At 55.7% G+C, this 20,255-nt stretch overlaps 1 protein-coding gene and 2 long non-coding RNA genes across 13 annotated transcripts; 1 reads left to right on the top strand and 2 right to left on the bottom strand.

Moving 5' to 3' along the window:
* Positions 1-1,470: 1,470 nt before the first annotated feature.
* Positions 1,471-15,452, bottom strand: CELF3 (CUGBP Elav-like family member 3). 9 transcript variants are annotated; one of them, XM_077916236.1, is made up of 14 exons: positions 15,347-15,452; positions 14,534-14,639; positions 13,360-13,442; positions 8,184-8,232; positions 7,649-7,777; positions 7,435-7,514; positions 6,464-6,607; positions 6,160-6,301; positions 5,741-5,890; positions 5,313-5,378; positions 4,898-5,023; positions 4,492-4,635; positions 3,678-3,816; positions 1,471-2,084 (listed from the first exon to the last, which is right to left on the bottom strand). In XM_077916236.1, exons 4-13 carry the CDS (start codon positions 8,230-8,232, stop codon positions 3,689-3,691), a joined length of 1,158 nt encoding a protein of 385 aa, XP_077772362.1. In that variant the 5' UTR covers positions 13,360-13,442; positions 14,534-14,639; positions 15,347-15,452; the 3' UTR covers positions 1,471-2,084; positions 3,678-3,688. The 9 variants fall into 9 exon arrangements, with proteins under 9 accessions (XP_077772362.1, XP_077772353.1, XP_077772356.1 ...); XM_077916227.1 differs by lacking the exon at positions 15,347-15,452 and having other exon boundaries at positions 14,534-15,269; XM_077916230.1 differs by lacking the exon at positions 15,347-15,452 and having other exon boundaries at positions 4,898-5,020; positions 14,534-15,269.
* On the top strand, positions 8,894-17,546 carry LOC144324829 (uncharacterized). 3 transcript variants are annotated; one of them, XR_013390238.1, is made up of 6 exons: positions 8,894-8,933; positions 9,180-9,247; positions 11,904-12,918; positions 13,189-13,264; positions 16,667-16,736; positions 17,411-17,546. It is a non-coding gene; the product is annotated as an uncharacterized LOC144324829 (long non-coding RNA). The 3 variants fall into 3 exon arrangements; XR_013390237.1 differs by lacking the exon at positions 8,894-8,933 and having other exon boundaries at positions 8,955-9,247; positions 11,904-12,291; positions 12,689-12,918; XR_013390236.1 differs by lacking the exon at positions 8,894-8,933 and having other exon boundaries at positions 8,955-9,247.
* LOC144324828 (uncharacterized) lies at positions 15,630-20,238 on the bottom strand. The gene is made up of 3 exons (XR_013390235.1): positions 20,012-20,238; positions 16,569-16,746; positions 15,630-16,290 (listed from the first exon to the last, which is right to left on the bottom strand). It is a non-coding gene; the product is annotated as an uncharacterized LOC144324828 (long non-coding RNA).
* Between the last annotated feature and the right edge of the window lie 17 nt (positions 20,239-20,255).

Genomic DNA, 20,255 nt, shown 5'->3' with positions numbered 1-20,255 from the left:
AACTCCTGCTATCCTTGCAAACATTTTTGCCTGTCTGTGACCACACACACACACACACACACACACACACACACACATCTGTATTTGAGATTTCAGATTCTCCTAGCCGGATTTTCTTCCTTCTGAGTAAGGCCCCATCCCTAATCTCTGCCAATCTAAGAGACTTTTTTTCCTGAAACAATGTCCACAGATATGTTTCTACTGCACTTCACATGTTGCTTCTCTTTTTACTACTCTCAGTTTGGGGCAGTTTAAGAGGTCAAGGTACAGGTCTGAGGTGCGGGTGAGCAGTGAGGATTTACACAGCTTTGTGCTCTGGTGGAACAGCTCTGGCCTAAGGCTGGCCGGGCTGGAAGGTAAGCAGGTGGGGGGGGTGCATAATAAGGGTGGGGGTAGCAGATTGTTGCAAAAAGCAAATGGCCCAGGTGAAGAATTTAAGAACCAAACCGGAGGGACCTTAGGGTTTATGCAATCCACTTTCCACTTGGTGGGACTCACTGCCACAGCCTGCTTGATACTTGTTGGGATCTTTGCCTTGGGTCAAAAAAACAGGTTGTTGACAACACCTGCTTGACAAGACCATCATGGGCTCTGGAGTCTAACGTACTGGGCCTCCTTCCTGCCGCCCATCCCTTTGTAGTTCTAGGACTCTGGGGAAGTTGGTTACCCTCCAAAGACCTTATTAACCTGTCTGTAAAATTGTATCCTGCTTCCCAGAGTCGTGGCAAGGTTAAATGAGGAAATGCACACTGACAGCCTGTAACAGAATCACAGAGCAAAAGCTTAGTTCCCTGTATCCCCACTGGTAGGTGCAGGGGCAGCTCACCCCCATGAACAAGGGAGACCTGGAGATCAGGAACAAGAGAGTCCAGTCCCAAGCCTTCAGAGGGGCAGGGCCGGATATGGGAGAGGCCTGCTGCCCTGTTTCCTTCCCTGTGCCTGGCGTTGCAGAGCATGTGGAACTAAACCCCAAGGAAGGGTGAAAGAGTGCCATCATGAGCCATGGTTAAGGTCTCTCTCCCAAATCTCTCCCCTCCCCTTCCCAGCACGCAAAAGTCCCTGCCCTCAACTCTCCAAGACTCTCATTTGATGCTTTTAAACTTTTTTCTTTATTTAGACAGAAAAGACCAACTCTTTAAAAGTAAAATGCAATAAATAAATAAGTTAAGCATAGAGAAGTGTCTGAAACAGACTCCCAGTCTCCCCTTACCACTCCCACCCCCCCACCCATTTATGTCCCCTAAAACCTCTTCCTAAAGAAAATGATCAGGTAATAAACCCTTGTAACCCTCCCCACACCCATCCTCCCAAATACCCAATTACCCCCAAAGCAAAGGGAGAAATCAAGAGAGAAAAAATCCAAGGGAAACATTGTCTAAACTCCCAGAAAGAGAGATGGCAGCGTCCGGGCCGGGCCGGGCTGGATAACGCACGGGTGGTAGTGGTATTTACACGGAGGGGACCAGCAGAGACTGTAAACATTTTTAAGGGTTTGGGGAGGTCTTTTCCTCATATGAAAGGAGGAGGGTCTCTGTGGCTGACTGGTGGCAAGGCAGCCCTCAGGGCTCCCCCACACCCTCCTTAGAGGGGGCCCATGGGGGAGGCAGTGAGTTTTAGGGCTGGGAGCCCAGGGTTCAGGGATATCCTACCTCTAACTGAGGGTGGTAGGGAGTTTTGAGAACCAGCTTCTGAGAAACCCCTAGTATGGGGAAGAGGCTAGGGCGAGGGTGAGGTGGGGAGTTTGTGGGAGGCCCCTCTACCCTTCCAGGGCCACAAGCCCGCTGGTGGGGAGGTGAGTGTGAAAGCTGGGCACAGGAGGTCACCGCAGGAGCCCCAGCAGAAGGCAGATACCCCGGAGCCTTCGGGCCTGTCCCACGCTCCCTCACAAAGGCCAAAAGGGCACCTGGGAGCAAACAGGCCCTTCAGGAGGGCGGGGTGGTGGGAGTGGGCCACGGTCCTGTTCCCCCAGGGCTGTGAAGCAGCTTTTGCCCCAGAGCCCCATCGAGGCCCGAGCAGGTGTGCAGAAAGGGCTGGGACCACGTGGGGCGAGGGGTTTGGTGCCCCTTCCTCTGGTGTCTCCAGACCTGTGAAGGAAGGAGACACGGGTGACGCTGTGGCCACAGTCCCCGGTGGGGAAGAGTGGCTGGGCTGGTGGACGCAGCCCAGGAGGGAAGGGGACCGCCCAGAGAAGGCAGGGCGGCGGCAGAAAGCCTCAGCTGCTGGACGGGGGCAGTGGTGGCTGGCGGGGACGGGAGGGAGCGGCCCACCATATGAGAAACCCAAGGATATCCAGAGGAGATATTCACACAGCCCAGGAGAAGGAGAAGAGCTGGAAGGTACGGAGACAGGGACTGGAGGGGACGAAGCAAAGGAGTGAGACAACAGGCAGGCAGGCAGAGAGAGCAAAGAGAAAGGAGAAGGGGCAGCAGACAGACGGACACCTGGAGGAAGAGCAGGGCAGCCAGGCTGGGACCTGGGGCTGGGCTTGGGGCCGCAGACTTGAGGGCCGGGATCCCCAGCCCCTAGACCGTGCTCTCATTCCTTTTCGGAAAGGAACAAAGAAAGCAAGAGAGAAACGCACAGAACACAGAGCACAGTCACCAACCACTGTTGACCAAGCACATCCCGCGAGCTGCCCCCGGCCCTGACCCTGGGCTGAGGGGCGCTTCCCTCCGCGGCCCCCTCCCCAAGTAACGAACAATCGGCTGCAAAGACAACACGCTCGTTCCATGCGACTTACAGGGGCCCGGAGCGGGGGTCCGGGGTGGGGGCTTCGGCCGACAATAGACACGGGCCCTGGGCAGGGGGGCCCCCAGGGTGGGGGGGATTAAGCAGCCAGGATTGGGGGGAAAGGGGGAGAAACAAAATGTGGGTATTGTTCTTGGGTTGTGTTTTTTCAGGGGTTTGGTCCAAAGGAGATCAAACAAACACAAAAGTCACCAAAGCTCACAGCTCTGTGGCCATGAGGCCAGGGTCGTGTGGGTAATGGGTAGAGGGGACCCAGTTAGTGAAATGCAGGCCGTCTAGCATTTTGGCCTTCTCCACCTAACTGGAAGCTGCTCCCAGGAGGCCTGAAGCTTGGATTTCCCCAGTCTATCCTGTACACTCCGCACTGTCCCGTGGCTCTACACTACAGAAGAGTCCACGGGCTATGCTCCCCGGAGTCCAGGGCACGGAGGGCCCGATGTCCCCACCTCTCAGGAGGATAGACAGTCCAGGAGCTATGATTCTAGAAACCAGCCTCCTTACTTCCCCAACTCTACTCCCCTAATTCCACTCCAACCCAAAGGAAAACCAGAAAGAGAGAGACGCACAAACACATGGACACTGACCAGACAAGACCAGACACAGGAAGACCTGGGGAGTGGACACAGATATAGACAGACTCGGCTCTCTCTGGGGTCACTGTGTGTGTGTGTGAGTGTGCACACATGTGTGTGTGAGAGAGAGACTGACTTGGGTGACTGAAACATGTACATGTGTGTCTGAGAGAGAGACTGACGTGGGTGACTGAAAGAGCAGGAGGAGCTATACCAGATCCCTTCAAGAGCCCAGACTCAGGGGTGGGGTGGGCATCCCTGATGCTGGGGGGACGTGGGGTAAGGGACAGTCCAAGTGAGAGCCCTGGCTTCAGTGTGAGGGAGATGAAGAGGTCACAGGATGGGAACAGGACCCACCTGGGGGGCCCTCAGTAGGGCCGGTTGGCATCCTTAGGCCGCTTTAGCTGGACTTTGAGGCGCTTCATGCCAATCTGGAAACCGTTCATGGCCTGGATGGCAGCCTGGGCACTGGCCGGATTGTCGAAACTCACAAAGCCTGAGATGAAAGGGGCATAAGGCCCAGCCCAACCCCACCTGACTCGCCTGTGCTTAGGGCCAGAACCTGCTTTTTGGTTCCCCGGCACTGCCCGACTTCCTCTCGGGATCTTGGATGGCTGGCACACAGCAGGCATTTGATGGGCAGCTGCTGATGGGTAGGTTGAGTGAATGAATGCAGTGCAGCCACTCACATGCACTGGGACATTCTTTCGGGCACTCTTTGAGGGGCAGCCCTTCTCAGCCCAGAGAACTGTGAACCTGCCTTTTGGAAACACCCCTTGTGGCCCTTCACGACTTCCCACACAGGGAGGACCAAGGCTCCTCTCCCCTGAAGCAACCTTTCAAGACGAGGCAAAATACTATGCTCCCTAGGCCTTCCTCTCGGAAGCCAGACCTCTCATTCCCGAGCTTCTCCCAGGCCTCACGGAGCATGAATTTGACCAGTGCTCATAGAGAAGAGTGAGGCTGCAATTTTGGGAGAAGCTGGGCCTGGGCAGCAGCAGTATGTGATGCCAAGAGGGTAAGAAAGGTTCTTTCCCACTCTTGATTATCTGGATTTCAAAGTTTGGGCCCACTGTGACCAAAAACGCCTTCAGATGTCTCGGACCTTGTCCACATTTGGAGTTTGTCAAAAATGTGCCATAGTTTATCTTTTGGATCGTCATGTTCTTACCAAAACACTTGCTCTGATTGGTGGCCCGGTCAACAAAGACTTTGGCTGAGATGACGTGGCCGAAGGGGACAAACATCTGGAGGATCTCTGAGTCTGTGAACTCCTGGGGCAGGTGGTAGATGAAGATGTTGCAGCCGTCAGGGCCTGGGTGGCAGCAGAGACAGAGGAAGAGCTCAGTGATTGGGCAACACTCCTGGGGCCTGGGCCCCACAGGGAACGGGCCGGGAGGACCCTCCAAACCCAGCCCATGGCATGCAGGCCGGGGCACCAGACACCTCATCCCCACTCGCTTTCTTTCCAGGTGTGGAGCGAGCGACAGGGAGCCCACAGCCCATGACAAGGGCGCTCCTATCCCTGGGGGCTCCCGGCCAGGAGGAGCACTCTGGGAGGAGCGCTCAGGTCACACCTTCCCGTTGCTGCTGCTGCTGCTGCTGCTGCTGCTGCTGGGGAGGAGGAGGGGGTTGCTGGGCGACCAGGGCAGGAGGCTGCGGGAACGCGGGTGCCACCAAGCTGTAGGCTGCTGGGTAGGCTGCTGGGGTGGGAGAACAGAGAACTAGTGAGGGGGTCTCGAGGTTCCTAACCTGGCCCCCAGGAACCCCTGACCAGTCCCACAACATCCAGCCCAGGCCAGCAAGGGGGATGGGCAGAGAGGTGCCACGGAAGGAGCCGCTTGGACTCTGGGCACATGGCCCCTAAGAGTAGGCCCCATAGGACCAGGAAGGAAGCCCCAGGAGGTAGCTGGTGCCAGGGGCAGCTGGCAGGGAGCCTGGAAAGCCGGCCTGTCCCACACAGTCCCTCCCATCAGGGCTCGGGCTCCTCACCTGTGTAGTGCTGCATCCCTGCGTAGGCCTGCTGCAGGGGGTCCACGGGGGCCGCGGGGCTCTGGGCTGGGGAGAGCAGCACCGACTGTGAGGGGGGGCAGGATGCAGAGCAAAGGCCAGGCGGAGAGGGGGGGTACTGCCTCCCAGGGCCCGGGGGTGGCAGGAGAGCATGCAAATGCACAGAGCCACAGGGAGGAGAAGGCAGAGCGTGGAGTGTGTGATTGGCTATGCAACTGCGGACTTCCCTCAGCCTCAGCTTCCCTGGCTGATGGCGGGCAGGAGCATCCCTGCCCTAGGATGACAGGGCAGGAGAAAGACCTGATGACCCCGAGGCCTGGAGACGGAGGCTGTGTCACGGCTGCCCACCGGCAATGGGAGCGGAGGCTGGGATAGTTGCTGGATGGGGGGGGGCAGGCAGAGACCCCCACCTGGGTAGGGGTGAACCCCGTTGGGATACAGAGCATCAGGGGCAGGCTGCCCGGTGGGCTGGGTAGGCACGGGGCTGTAGCCGTTGACGCCCAGGGCAGCAGGGATTGCAGACACGGGCGTGGCAGCGATGGCAGGAGGGGTGCTGGTTCCTAGGGAGGAGAAGGCGACAAAGACAGAGCAAAGAAGCAGGCAGACATGCGCGCGCGCACACACACACACACACACACACACACACAAATGCAGAGGACCAGTCAGCAAGTCTGAGGGCAGAAGGGAGGAAGCAGGCCACTCTCACCCCTGAGTCCCTTCCAGACCCTGTGGCTTCCCTGAGCAATGTGCCCCCCCCCACATACCATGTGGTAGTTCATCTCACCTGTCCTGTTCACACCCAACCCAGCCTGCCTTGCCTGGGCCTTACCTGAGGATGGGGTGATGGGAGTGGCGATGAGGCCATTGGCATTGATGGCAGCCATGTGCTGCATCTGCACGGCAGCCATGGTGGCCATGGGGCTGAGGTAGGCACTGTGAGCCGCTACCAGGGCCGCCTGCTGCTGCATCAGCTGGGGGAAGGGGAGGAGAGGAGGGTGGGGCCGGGTATCCCACACCCAATCTGGTTCCCCTCCCAACTCTGGGTGTTGGCCTTGGGAGAGTGGGGACTGGTCCTGGATGCCAGGAGGAAACGGGGATGGGCCAGGCCCAGCACCCCAGGGGTCAGTGCTCACGGCCTGGGTGTAGGCGCTGTAGGCTCCAAACTGCAGTGCGATGGGGCTGAACATGCCCAGCTGGGTAGCCACCTGCTGCATTCGGCGGAGACCTCGCTCCTTCTCCGTGTCAGCAAACTTCACCACCAGGCTGGATGAGGCACCCTGGGCATGGGCCACGCATGTGGTCAGAGGGACAGGATCAGGATCTCTCCTCCCAACAGCCCTCAGGGCCTGGCCTCAGTTCTACCCCTCCTGGCCCAGCTTCTTCGGGAGGACAGCCACATTGCACCTCTGTCACCGGGAGGATTTTAATCCCAACCTCCTCCTGTGCCAGGATGTGTGAGAGACTAGAAAAAGTTGAGAAGCTTGAAGGCGTGTGCTTGAAAAGGGAAAGGCCTACTGGAATCCAGAGGGCATCCCTGGCTTCTCTGTGAGGATTCTGAGCTGGAAGTTATCTCCAAAGAGGATCAAGCCACAGCAAACGTTTCATCTCAGGCTGGTCTGCCAGGGAGCTGCCCTAGACCTGTACCGTGACTTCTATCCCCACACCCCAAACCTCACAGTGTGCTCAGAGGAGAAGCCTTAAATTGCCATACCACCCTGCACTAAATAAAAACCAAACCGAAGCACAGGGATTGTTGTAGAATCCTAGAGTCTAGAACGCAGCTCTCTATTCAGTGTTGCATCCCTTTGCCCGAGTTCCTGCTAAATGCTTGCTGGGCATCTGCTGAGGGAGCTTCAGAGTCAGCTAGCTCCGTAGGAGAAATTTATTCTGCAGGAAAGCCCTTCCACAGTGCAGTCTGCTCATGTGCAGAGAGCATAAGTGTTCAGATGCCCAGCCAGGGAGGGTGGGGTGGGAAGATGAGAGAAGAGACCGGAGACGGAGTGGCCAGAGAGGAGTGCAGGGTATGTGGGCTGGAGGGGATGGCTGAGGTAGGGGTCAGAGGTGGGGAGCGGGCATCTAAAACATGGATGTGAGTGGGGCTCACCGGCAGGGTCCGGCTGCTGTGAAGGGTGTTGATGGCCGCCTGGGCCTCAGCATGGGTCTGGAACTTCACAAAGGCGCAGCCTAGAGCATCCAAGAGCAAGAAGGAAAGGGTGAGTGCTCCCGTCAAGGGCCCCCACGTCCTGTTGCCCAGAAGCCAGTGGAGAAGGGGAAGGAGGGCCAGAAGGCCTGTCGAGGAAGGGGCAGCAGGCAGGTACCTTTGCTGGTGCCATCTGGCCCCCGGAGCACAGTGCACTCGTCTATGGTCCCAAAAGGCTCGAACATCTTCCTGACGTCCTCATCTGTCTGCTGCTTCCCTAGCATCCCCACAAAGAGCTTCCGGTCTTCTGGGGGGTAGGGCACAGGATGAGGGGGACATTCAGGGTCCCCTGGCTGCTTTCCCAACTCCATTCCCCCTGGGACAGGCTGAAATCCTGCCCTTTACCCTCAGCAACTCCCTGGAGCTCCAGGCATTCCCCTCCCCCGGGACTCATGCTTCCAGTGTGTAAAATCTGTGATGTTGGGGGAAATGGGGTACAGTTACAGAGTCCTCAGCCCAGTTCTGAGGGGCTTGCACTTCACTCCAGCTTCCCTACAATGGGCTGGATGACATCCCCTCTGACCACACTGACTTCAATCCCCACCTTGACTGGGAACCCTTTGGAACTCTCAGATTTTCTTTTTCAAGAGAGGCTGCCCCTCACTGCTCCGAGCCCTGGGCCTGGGTTCAAAGTCCAAAGGTACAGAACCTACCTCCTCGGCTCTCGCTGTCGGCTGGCTTGACCTGGATCGGCCTGTTCATCTAAAAGGAAAGAAGAGAAGGCACTGCTGGGGATCTCCCCTGAACACCACCCCCCAAGAGCCCTCCCTAGGCCCGCAGCTGCAGAGGGGCTAGAGAGAGTGAACCCCAGGCCCTAAATTGCTGATGGGAAGGAAGGGATCGGGGTTTCATCTTGTTTAGGATTAGGACCTGAGGGGATTAGAGGCATTGGAAGGTGAGGATGTAGGGAGGATGCTCCTGGGGCCAGCTCCAGGCTGTGAGGCCCCAGGTGACTTGGCCAGGGGTAAGTGATGTTCTCTTTAGGGGGAGAACGGAACTTCCTATAGGACATGGGTCCTGAGGCAGAGCCCAACTGAGGGGCTATTCAGCAAGAGCTGCCTCAATTTTACAAAGTAGGGGCAGCAGAGGCCACTCCATGAAGGAGCCCCAAAGAAGACTCTCAACCCAGGGGCACTGCACAGATGCCCCGACTTCCTTCTGACCCCCAGAGGTGTGTCTGCTTCTCTATCTGCCCCCCTACACCCCGTGACCCCAGGGGGAAGGCACTCGGGCAGCACAAAGGGAGCAGATGCCCAGTCTCCGTGGCAACGGGAGAATGCGCGCCATGGCAACCGCCCACTCAGCCTGATTTATCCCTCCCGTCGCCCTGGCGACCGTGGTGACGTCATCACTTCTGTTGCTCCACACACCAGGAGAAGGAGTGGGGGGGTGGTGGGAACAGGGTATGCTGGGGGTGGATTCGGTAGGACTGGGAGGTGGGGGAGGGGCTCAGGACAAGCTTCCTGATTCGTGTGGAGCAGGCTCTGCAGGGCCACACTGTCCCCTCCCTGCCTTCCTGCTCCAGATCAAATCCTTGGAGTCAGGCAGCTGAGAGGGCTCTGAAGGAGGAGCTGCTGTCCCATGCTCCTTTGACATTCCCCCTGTACCCTCAAGTTCTCCAGAGCTCTCCCTTCTCTTTGCTCCTGCAGCATCTCCCTTTGTTCAGTCTCCAGTGGAAAGGCAGACGCCCCCCAGTTCCACTCTCCGTTCTTGTCTGGTGGGAGGGCTCAGCAATGACTCCAGCAGGTTGATTTCCTTAACTAGGGCAGGGGACATCTTCGGAACCGGAGGGAGGGGAACGACTCAGCATTTCGCGTCTGAAAATACTTGGCTTTTGAGGACTAGGACCCTGGGGGCCGCACATGGTCACCCCACCCTCTCATTTGACGGTGGGGCAGTCCGAGCTCCAGTGACCAAAAATTGATATTAAACAAAAGCAACCATTTATCTACATTCTGAGGGGGGCTACGGGCATCCTCAGGAAAAGCACTGGGTTGCGGGTCAGGAGACCCTGCTTCAAGAACTGGCTCTGCCACTCTCTAGCTAGGTGACCTTGGCCAAGTCACTTCTCTCCTGGGGCCTCAATTTTCTCATCTGTAAAACCGTGGGGCTGGGATCCCTGGGTGGCTCAGCGATTTAGCACCGCCTTCAGCTCAGGGCATGATCCTGGAGTCCTGGGATCGAGTCCCACATCGGGCTCCCTGCATGGAGCCTGCTTCTCCCTCTGCCTGTGTCTCTCATGAATAAATAAATAAAATCTAAAAAAAAAAAAAACAACAACAACAACCATGGGCAAATCAGGTGGTGGCGAGTCAGGTTCCCTTCAGTTCTAGAGTTCCAGCTGTGGGTCTTGTGTGTCCGCTTCACACAGAGAAGTGCCCCCTGCCCCTTCTCACACCAACCCTTTTCTCTGGTACGGGCCATTCCAGTCAGTGTGACTGACTGGACTCTGGTGAGGTATTCCCAGCCCTGGATCCAACCTAAGCCCCACCTCCGCGGACACTCCTGTCCTGCCCCACCCCCACTTAGGGATCTGAGAGCAGCTGGCTGGGGGAGGTGGGGAAGAGTCACCCAAATCCTCCAACCAATCCGCCCCCAGCTTTATCCTCCAGCAATCTGGGATTATCCCATGGAGGTTCAATCTCCTCAAGAGCCTGTGTGTGTGTGTGTGTGTGTGTGAAGCCCAGGGCCCTCAGTCCTGAACCCTCTTCCTCTCTGTATTCTCCCTAAAGCAATCAGGAAGTGCCCCTGGGTACTCAGCACCAGCCATAACCCCTGGATTAGGGTCTGTCCACAGCCTCAGGGAATTCCTTACTTGACCCTAAACCCTTCCCCAGATGCCCCTAGGTATTTGCTATTCTAGTCCGGGTGGGGACCCTGAGGTCCAGAGAGAAACAATGCCATTCCCTAGCTGCATGGCGGGCTCCCAGGCACAAAAATAGCACCTCAATAAATATCCACAGCTGATGGGAATTTGCACAAAGACACACACAAGCGCATAGGCCGCAGCGCAGACCACAGTGACAGGAGGCTCCCCTCACTCCCTCACAGCCAGCCTCCCTCGGTGGCCCCTAGTGACCCAGGCCCAGGCTCTCCTCCTTGGCCTGGCACTTCCTGTGGGGAGCTCGGTCTTTGTTAGCTCAGCTCGGCACACCTGCCCCCTCCCCTGAGTCCAGCTGGGCCCTGTTTACCTGGCAACATGGAGTCGGGCACCTCTGCTCCCTAGCCACCACCAGCCAGGTGATAAGCCCTCCCCAGGGCCTCCCAAAGAAGAGGCTATTTATATTCCACGTATCACTGAGACCGCTCCCCACCGCCAGCCTGGTCATTCCTAAGGCCCTCATCCTTCTCACCAATAGCAAAGACCCCACTGCTCTTCCTGTAAGGAAGAGCTCACATTCCAAAAAATCTAATTCTCCTGAGGTCACAGGTCTGCTGCTCTGCCTCCCTGGCTTCAGGCTTCCTTCCGCCCAGTGTCCCAGACACACACAGAGTCCTTTCCACCGGGTCAGAACTCACTGACCAACAGTAAGCCGATGCAGCCCATTCCCCAGAGTGGGATTTTGGCCCAAGAAGAGCACCTCGGGCAGGCGAGGCAGAGGTCCCTCCCACCACCACCTCAAGGAGGCCACACCCTTGGGACAGGAAGAATCCAGGGGCCTGTGGCACAGCCCCTCCTGGGAATGCTCCACGGAGAAAAGGAAATGGGGCTTGACAGCCACAGGCCCAGCCTCCATTCTTCCTTTCTGCTGTGGAAGCATCATCCTGATATGGTGGCACTGGTGACAGAGACGGGGAGAAAGGAGAGAGGGCTAAATGCCTCCACTAAAAAAAAAGCCTGTATTAGGGCAGCTTGCTTGGCGCAGTCAGTGGGGTGGGTGACTCTTGAGCTTGGGGTCATGAGTTTGAGCCCCACGTTGGGTGTAGAGATGACTTAAAATATAAAAAAAAAAAAAAAAGGCCTATACTATATTAGGAGGGTTTGGAGATTAGACAGCAGGAAGAACTTCCCACAGGGCTGGCACACTGAACCCACATGTGTGCGCGCACGCACACACACACACACACACACACACACACTGAACAATTGAGGAAATAATGCTGCCAGGAGGGCAGGTGGCAGAGAAAAGACCTGGGGCATACAAAGTGTCAGGGAGAGTGGGCGCTGACATCTGCTCCCCAAGACGGCCGGTCTGCTCCCCTAGGATCCTGGAGGACAGGAGCTCCATCCCCTGCTGGAGGCCCTGTCAGACCACTCTGGATCCTGCCCCCAGGCCTCGGTGTCACCTGGGAGCTCACTGGCTGATCATTAACCAGGCATCCTTCTCCCTAAGCCTATATATGTTTTTTTTTTTTTTAATTTTTTTTTTCAGGAACGGGAGGCAGAGCCTTTCCACGTCGCCAGGCCTGCCGCTGCTGACCACAACCAGAGCCCTGCCCAAGCACGGGTACAGCTGGGGGGAGGCCAAGGCGGCACCCCTGCTAGCAAGACCAGGAAAAGCCGGGATGGGGCCATGGAGATGAAAACTACCGATTTGTCAGGGTCTCCACAGAGAACAGGAAAGCAAGGAAAGTTGAGATGTGACGTGATCGAAACCAGGCTTCCCAGGGCTGCGTGTGCCCACACCCACACACCCGGGCCACGTGCACACGCACGCGCACACGCAGGCTCCCCAGATCCTGAGCCTACTCACACACACCGAGGGTCCTCGGTTCCGCGGGCAAGGACCCTTCAGCTACCCTGCCACCGGCTAGGACAGGGTGAGCTGCGAGGGTTGAGGGCCACAGGGTAGGTGTCACAGACCTACCGAAGGCTTGAAGTTGGGAACAGCTGAAGTGGTCTCGATTTCCCTGGATGCCCCCACCCTTGTTGCCCATCTGTTTGGTCTATTTCCCTCCCAGGAAAGAATGGAGAATCAGCCTTTTTTCTCATTTCCCACACAGGGGAAGGGGTAGAGGTTGTGACACATGTGTCTCCAGCACCCAGGCTGGGCTCAGGAAATGTTTGCTGAAGGGACGGATGGGGTTAGCTCTCAGGACTACTTCCTGGGCCTGAGGGGCAGGAGACAACAGAAGCAGGTAGACGTGGAACAGAACAGGACAGCCTTCCCCCTGGCTGCATGGCTGGAGGCATCTCGAGATTCTCTCTCTCTGTCAGCCCAGGCCTGGGGCAATCAGCAAGGCTGTCCCAGAAGAAAAGCAACAGAGCTCAGACTCTACAGGAGAGAGGCCACGTCAGAGGGCACCTCTGCCACCTTGGACACCTTTGCGGGTCAGGCCTGATCCTCTGCAATGATGTCCACCCATGCCCTTGCTCGCACCCCCAGCCCGGGCCGGCCCAGGCCCTGCTCCACCCTGATGCCCAAAGCTCTCCCTGGGAGGCACCAGGTGAGTCCATCAGAGCCCAGCAGCCAGCACAGAGATGCTAGTCCAGCAGGCACCAGCCGCCCCTGTCACAACCAGACATCCCACCTTCAAGAGTGCCTGGGTGCCTCCTGCTTACTTTGCCACACACTTGGTGTTCAGAGTCTGTCCCCACGCCTCCCAACCAGCTCCGTTCCCTAAGTGTTGAGCGGGTTGGGAAGTGGGGAAGGGGCTGCATCTGCTCCTTACAAAGGTCACATTTGCTCTGCTAACCACTGTCTTTCTTCTCTCCAGGTAAAAGACATGAATGGATCTCCAGCAAGAAAGAGGAATGTTAGAAGGAGAGGGGGCTTCCTGGTGATGAGAGGAGGTAGGAAACAAGCTCCATGTCTCAGGAAGGTGGTGAGCCCCTGACCCCTTCCAGGGCCCTTCTCAGCCCTCTTGCCCTATAAGTATAGGACTCACCCCTGGAAGCGTCTTCTGTTCGTGCAGGGCACTCTGGGCCTTCAGGGCTGAATCGCGGGCACAGTATGTCAGGAAGGCACATCCTGAGGAGGAGCAGGGGCAGAGGAGATGGGGTTGGGATGAGTCCCCAGTGTCCCCTCTCTAGAAGATTCCCTCCACCATGAGACTGAGGACGGATTGTCTCTTCTTGCCACCTTCTGCCTGCTGGAGTTGGGAGGTGTCTGAGAGGGAGTCTCTGGGTTGCTGAGCTCAGGGAAGAGACCCAGAGCTGGGAGGTTTGTGTGGTGGTGGCATTGGGAGAGGGGGCTTCGTGTGGGGGCAGAAGGGGCCTGTAGTTGCCAGACAAGCATGTGTGCCCTGTGACTTCTTTCCTCCTTAGCTGGCCTCTTCCGTTTCGCCTTTGCCTCCACCTCCCTCCATCTTGCTCCCTGTCACCCCTCTCCTCTCCCATTTTCCCTATTTCTTCATCTCTCTACAACTCCCCAGGAGGCAGGTACAGGGTGAAGCATGGGAGAGAGGGAAGGAAAGGGAAGAGCAGTTCCCTGCATGTTCCCAGGCCAGTGGAGGGGGAGGCAGTGCCCCCCAGCCCCTCCCCCCAGCTCTCCAAGTCCTGACCAGGGCCTGACCTGGCTTAGCAGGAGCACACAGCCCTGGACAGGCCCAAGGAGTGCCTCTGGCTGGCTCTCTGAACTTCCTGCCCCACACTTCCAGATCCACACCCTGGAGCTTCCCTGCAAAGTCCATGTCCATTCTTGCCAGGTTGACCCCCACCCCAATAGTGTCTAAGGCTACTAATAATCTCAGGCATGTGTGCACACACACGCATGTGCACACACACACACACACACACACACACACACCTGCCTGGCTCCTTATCTCCCAAGCCAGATCTCTTGGTCCCCCATCTTCCTTTGAGTTCACCCACAACATCACCCCCTCATCCCCGGGATCTAACATCTCTGTGTCCCCCAGGAGGCCCCCCTGAGGCCTGCATCAGAGTCCCCGCTTGCTCACCCTGCTGCTCTCTCATGGCTCCTCCATCCACTCCTTATCCCTGAACTCTTCCCATCCACATCAGCCCTTCCCAGCCGCTCCAGCCCTGCAAGCTGGCTTCCCTTCCTCCCAGTCTCCTCTCCCAGCCCTGCTGCCTCCGCAGCCTGGCCTGACCCCTCACCCTTGTGCAGCCCGGTGTACTTGTCCTTGATGACAGTCAGCTCGAAGATCCGACCAAACTGTTCGAAGATGGGCTTCAGGTCCTTTTCCTCCAGATGCCTCGGGATCTGCCCCACAAACAGCTTGATGGCATCCGGCTCCTTCATTGGGGCGGCCCAGGAGGAGGGGCCCAAAGGCCTGGGGGAGCTGCCCAGCGAGGAGGCAAGTGGCGGGGGCCGGAGCCCAGCCGGGGCTGGCTTTCCCTTTGGCCCCAACCACAGTGCTGAGCGGAGGGGCAGCGCTTCACACAAAGGAGGCCCAGGGAGTTGAGGGCTAGGGGTCAGGGGTCTAGGCAGACACTGTCATGCCACCAGGGGGCATAGCCCAAACAAATGATCTTCCTCCCTGAGATCTGGCAAATATCCCAGGATGGGGGGCAGTGTGCTCAAGATCTGGGGGGTGAGAGGGGTATCAGGGACGCTGGGAGCTGGGGTGAACAGCTGGAGTCGGGGAAAGGGCCTGAGGAGGGTGATGGAGAAGGGGGCTGGGGGTGGCCAGCAGCGTGGGGGGGGGGCACTCCTGATGTGGGGCAGGTGGAGCTCTCGTCGGCTTTCCCGGGAAGACACCTCCCCTGTGGCCGATCCTTCTGCTGGGTCCGAAGATCCCTGATGCCAGATGCTTGGTCTCTGATGGCGGCAGGGCTCTGGGGTTCCCTTTCGCCCTGCCGCCCCCCTTCGGGTCCTCCCCTCAGCCCCCCTCCCACCCCACCCTGGTCCCCGGGCCTGTGCTGCTGCTGGCTGCTCCCGCTGCTGGGGCTGCCTGCTTTCCCGGTCACCTGGGTCCCGGAGCTCTGCTCTCCGGCCGCGCTCTCCTCAACAAAAACCTCCCCCCTCCACACCCCCCTCCCCACTCCCACCTCCTTTCCCCTGACATCAGTGATGTCAGTCTCAGGGGTGGAATACAAATTCTCCACCCTGGAGAGGGACGCACAATCCAGACGAGAGCCACGCCCTCTTTCTATCTCCTTCCTCTCTGACTCCTTTCCCGCCCCCGCCCCCGCCCCCAGAAGAGCAGCTGGTCCTGTTGATAATAACCCTTCCCCCATCGTACTCCCCAATCACGAGTTGGGCAACACACTAAGATGGAGAATTTATAGAGGAGCCCTAAGGTGGGGTCCATTGTTCCGGGGGCTGGAGCTGTCCCCGGTGCTGGAAGCGAAGACCCAGGAGAGGGGAGCAGGGGGAGGAGAGGGGAGCCGGCATCTGGGGAGACTGAGTGTGGGGAGCCAGGGAAAGAATCCAGGGACGAGAAAATAGCTTAGAAACGGTTGGGCAGGTTGGGGGTGGGGAGAGGAGGGAGATGTAGGTGGGGCGGGAATCAGGTCTCGGAGCCTGGGGGAAAGGGCAGAAGAGGACCCGGAGAGGAGAGGTGGAAAGGGGGGCGGGGAAGGAGCGAGCGGGTGAAATGAGCACAGAAAGAGAACTGTGTATTTTCCAGAAAAGGATCCAAGTAAAACTATGTCTTGCTGGCATTTGCCAACGCCCCCTTCTCTCCCTCTGGGTGGTTTGTGTGTCGAAGTGCGTGGGCAGGGAGGCGGTGGTGGTGACGACTTCCAGAGCTAGCACTTCTAAGCTCCTTGAAGACCAGGGCACTGGTTAATTCAACATTTCACTGTTTGGGGTCTAGCACAGTGTCTTGCTCAGACGTAGCTGCTCAACAATTATTTCTTGAGTAAACAGCTGATGCAAAGAACCTCTGAGAAGAGCAGATTCCTGATTCCTTTAGGGGAAGGAACCACAGTTGGCAAGCTCCTGTTTAGGGCAGAGGAAACCCAATTTCTCTTCCCTTACCCTCCCCCCCACCAAGTTAGGTTCCTTGAGTGGGACTCTCAAAGTGAGTCAGGTAGCCAAAAGCGGTGGGGGGAGCACATTTGGGGGCCATTATTATCCTAAACAACTATTCCTTTTATGGAAAATCTGTTTCCCCCATAATCCCAAGGGAGCTTAATTCCTCCAGGCGCTGGACCCACTCACAGTACCCTTCCAGGCAGGGAGTACCTGCTGCCATCAACTTTCCTGAACAGGACAGTCCTTGTGGGATGCCCTGTCTCTCGTCATTCCTTCTTCACCCCAGAGTGGGGCTGATGTCTCCACAGTGCCACTGGTGTCTCTGAAATGCATCCCAACTGGATCCCAGCAGCCGCCATTCCTCAGCTATCACAGCAGGCAAGCTTCTCTTCAGGAAGAAAAGTAATAGTAATAGCCCTTAGATGACACTTAGGGTGTCCCAGGCACATTGTTCCAAGTGCTTTATATTTACTGATTTGTTTAACCCTCAGCACCACCCTATGATGTAGGTTCTACCATTACCTCCAAATAAAGACAAGGGAACCAGGGCACCAAGAGAGAAAATGGGTTGCCTAATGCCACACAGCTAGAAAGAGGTCTCCATGAGGCTGGGGTCCCGTGAGACTGGGGTCCCTGGCAGGCTGGTTCCTGAGTCCTGACTTTAACCCCCACACCAAATGCTCCCTGTGGGAATGGGAGGAGTTGTTAAGCCTGACTTTCTTCCTCTTATGTCTTCATTGGAGCCCCGTGTGAGAGATGGCCTTTCAACTGCTTGTTTCTCTGTTGAACCACCTTCCATCCTTCCTTAGTCTGGTTTTGAGTGTGTGTGTGTGTAAATACAATTACACTTCATGATATGGATGCCCAGGTCCCCCCAGTTGGGCCACTAAGATGGGGGTGGGGTGGGAGATGGTAGAGGACCCAGTACTGGGTGGTCAGAACACGTGATGGCAGTGCCAGGGAACCAGGAGTGCAAACACATCTGGAAAGTAACTTTCTACTCCCTACTCCACCCTCACTGCTCCTTTTCTTCCCTCCTAATCTGATCTTAGTATTTATGGAGATGCTAAACAGATCGCACCCTCTGAGGATGGAGTCCAGGAAGACCCCACAGCCCTGTTGATCTTGTTACTCTGTGTCTTGTCAGCAGATCTGCTGCCCTGCTGCTCATTCTGGCTTGAGGCTAATCACATTAATTGAAATATTAAACATTTACAAAAATGAATTATAATGAACTCTCCTCGTTCTTCCTCCCAATCAGCAATGGGGGTGGGGTGGGGAGACAGCTGCAGGCAGCAACATGCTTCCAACCCTTTGCTTACTTTGTGTTCCCCAGATGGAGGCTTCCACCTGAAAGGAGAGGCAGGGCTAAGGGAAGAGTGGGAGCTTGTGGCAGGCCATCCTTGCTGGGGACTGGGGGCACATCTCTGTCCTGTGCTGTAACTCCGGGGTGGGGTTAGGGGAACCTTACAACTCAGAATCTGGGAGATGCTCTCCAGGAGGAAATGAGGATTCCAAGCCCTAGTTCTCCCAAGGTCCTTTCTCTTTCTGCCATCCCCAAGCTCACCTTCTTTCTTACTCTTCTGCACTCAATGCTAAGCTGCCCTACATAAAAAGATTGACTTTATGAAGGCAGAGCTCTACTCCTAATTTAGATTCTTAGAAAATGAATAATTGGGATCTTTTTCAGAAAGGCAAATGTAGTGGTGATTTATGTGGGCAGAGTGGCTAGTACCCAAACACTTGCTGGCCTCACCAACTGAAAGCATAGTGAAGCCACATGCAGCAGAAACCATGAGACTACAGAAAGAATCTACTCTATGGTCTTCTTTTCCTTAAGTGGCTTCTACCTCAGATAGCGAGTAAGACAGGCCAACACCATGTGGAATAGTGAGGACTGAGGTGCTGTAAGAAAACAAAAGTAAGTGGGATCCCTGGGTGGCGCAGCGGTTTGGCGCCTGCCTTTGGCCCAGGGCGCGATCCTGGAGACCCGGGATCAAATCCCACGATCAAATCCCACGATCAAATCCCACGATCAAATCCCACGATCAAATCCCACGATCAAATCCCACGTCGGGCTCCCGGTGCATGGAGCCCGCTTCTCCCTCTGCCTGTGTCTCTGCCTCTCTCTCTCTCTCTCTCTGTGACTATCATGAATGAATAAATAAAAAAAAAATCTTAAAAAAAAAAAAAAGAAAACAAAAGTAAGTTAGAGGTAGCCTCTCTTATTTACACATAGTGGTATTTGTGTCATGGGAAGTGCTCAGTCAAGAAAGGCTTGGTTGATTCTCAAAGTGTAAGACCACAGACTAGCAGAAGAAGGACATTACTTATTTTATGCACAGGGATGGGAAGATGGAGAAATTTTACATATTTATGTTATGCATGTGTGTGTGTGTATAGATTTGCCAGTCCAGACCAGCAGTGTTTAATATAAGGCAAGCCATAGATAGAATTTAAATTTCTAGTAGCCACAATAAAAAAGAAGTGAAATTACTTTTACTGATAGATTTTATTTAACTGATATATCCCAAATATTACTCAACGTGTTTATATGATATATCCAAAATATTCAACATCATCAATATAAAGATGAATAAGATATTTTACTTTCTTTAAACTATACGTTCAAAATCCAACGTGTATATTTTACACTTTTTTAAAAAAAGATTTTATTTATTTATTCATGAGATACACACAGAGAGAGATAGAGAGAGGCAGAGACACAGGCAGAGGAAGAAGTAGGCTCCATGCAGGGAACCTGATGCGGGACTTGATCCTGGGTTTCCAGGATCACATACTGGGCCAAAGGCAGGCGCCCAACCACTGAGCCACCCAGGCATCCCAAGATGGTGCAGCTCTTTTTTTTTTAGATTTTTTAAAAATATTTTATTTATTTATTCATGAGAGACACAACACAGAGAGAGATTGAGGCAGAAGCAGGCTCCATGCAGGGAGTCCAATGCAGGACTCGATCCTGGGTCTCCAGGATCCCACCCTGGGCTGCAGGTGGCACCAAACCGCTGCACCACTGGGGCTGCCCAGATGCTGCAGCTCTTAAGCTAGTTGGGTTGTCCCAGTAGCTTTTCTGTGGGTGGAGGGGTGCGAAGAAAGAAGTCTGGCCAACAGGAACTATCACCTCCAATTAACCTTTGCTCCTGCCTGAAAAAAATCACTTGTGACAGATGGCAGCTTATCTACCTCTCTATTAACCCTTCCTCCTAAAAAACCAAACAGCCACAATGATTACTAACTTGGATGCGGTTTCTGGGAAGAGGCCTGTAGCTCGCTACATAATCTATCTTCCGTGGTTTTTTCCTGGTGTGGGTACTGCCAACATTTTCTGTTCTCCTCAGTGTTTGCGGAGGATAGAGCTATACCACTGAGAGACCCCCTCCAAAGCCATGGTCTAAATGCTAGGTTTGTTTCTCCTTGGGCAGTTGTTCTCAAACCTGAAGGACCTGCCTCCCTTCGGAGGTCTGGTCCCTGTCCCAGGGGCCTCTGCTGGGCATGGTCTGGTGTGTGTGTGTGTGTGTGTGTGTGTGTGTGTGTGTGTGTGTGTGGACAGACAGGCTCCTGCCCTTTCCAGGCCTATTTTCAGTTCCCTTTCTTAGTTAACTTCCCTTTCTTGGTTAGAAACTCAAAGAACATACCTTGAAGACCAACTGTCCTTCCCCTCCTCTGTTCCACTGGGAGTGGGAGAGAGAATTGAGCTTATGAGGAGCAAGTGAACCTATATATAGTCAGTTCAAGAGGGAGAACCTTTGGCAGAATGTCCCCTAGGTCCTTTCCCGTTTGGTCAGTGCAAGGACCTTTCTTCCTTTGCAGGACTCCCCTCCATCCAAGGGATGCCTTCGTGTTACTAAGTATCAAGTTCGGGGGCGGGGGTGGGGGGGG

Source organism: Canis aureus, chromosome 12, assembly GCF_053574225.1.
Source record: "Canis aureus isolate CA01 chromosome 12, VMU_Caureus_v.1.0, whole genome shotgun sequence".
In the NCBI taxonomy this organism is placed as follows: Eukaryota; Metazoa; Chordata; class Mammalia; order Carnivora; family Canidae; genus Canis; species Canis aureus.
This window is presented reverse-complemented; position numbering and strand designations above follow the sequence as displayed.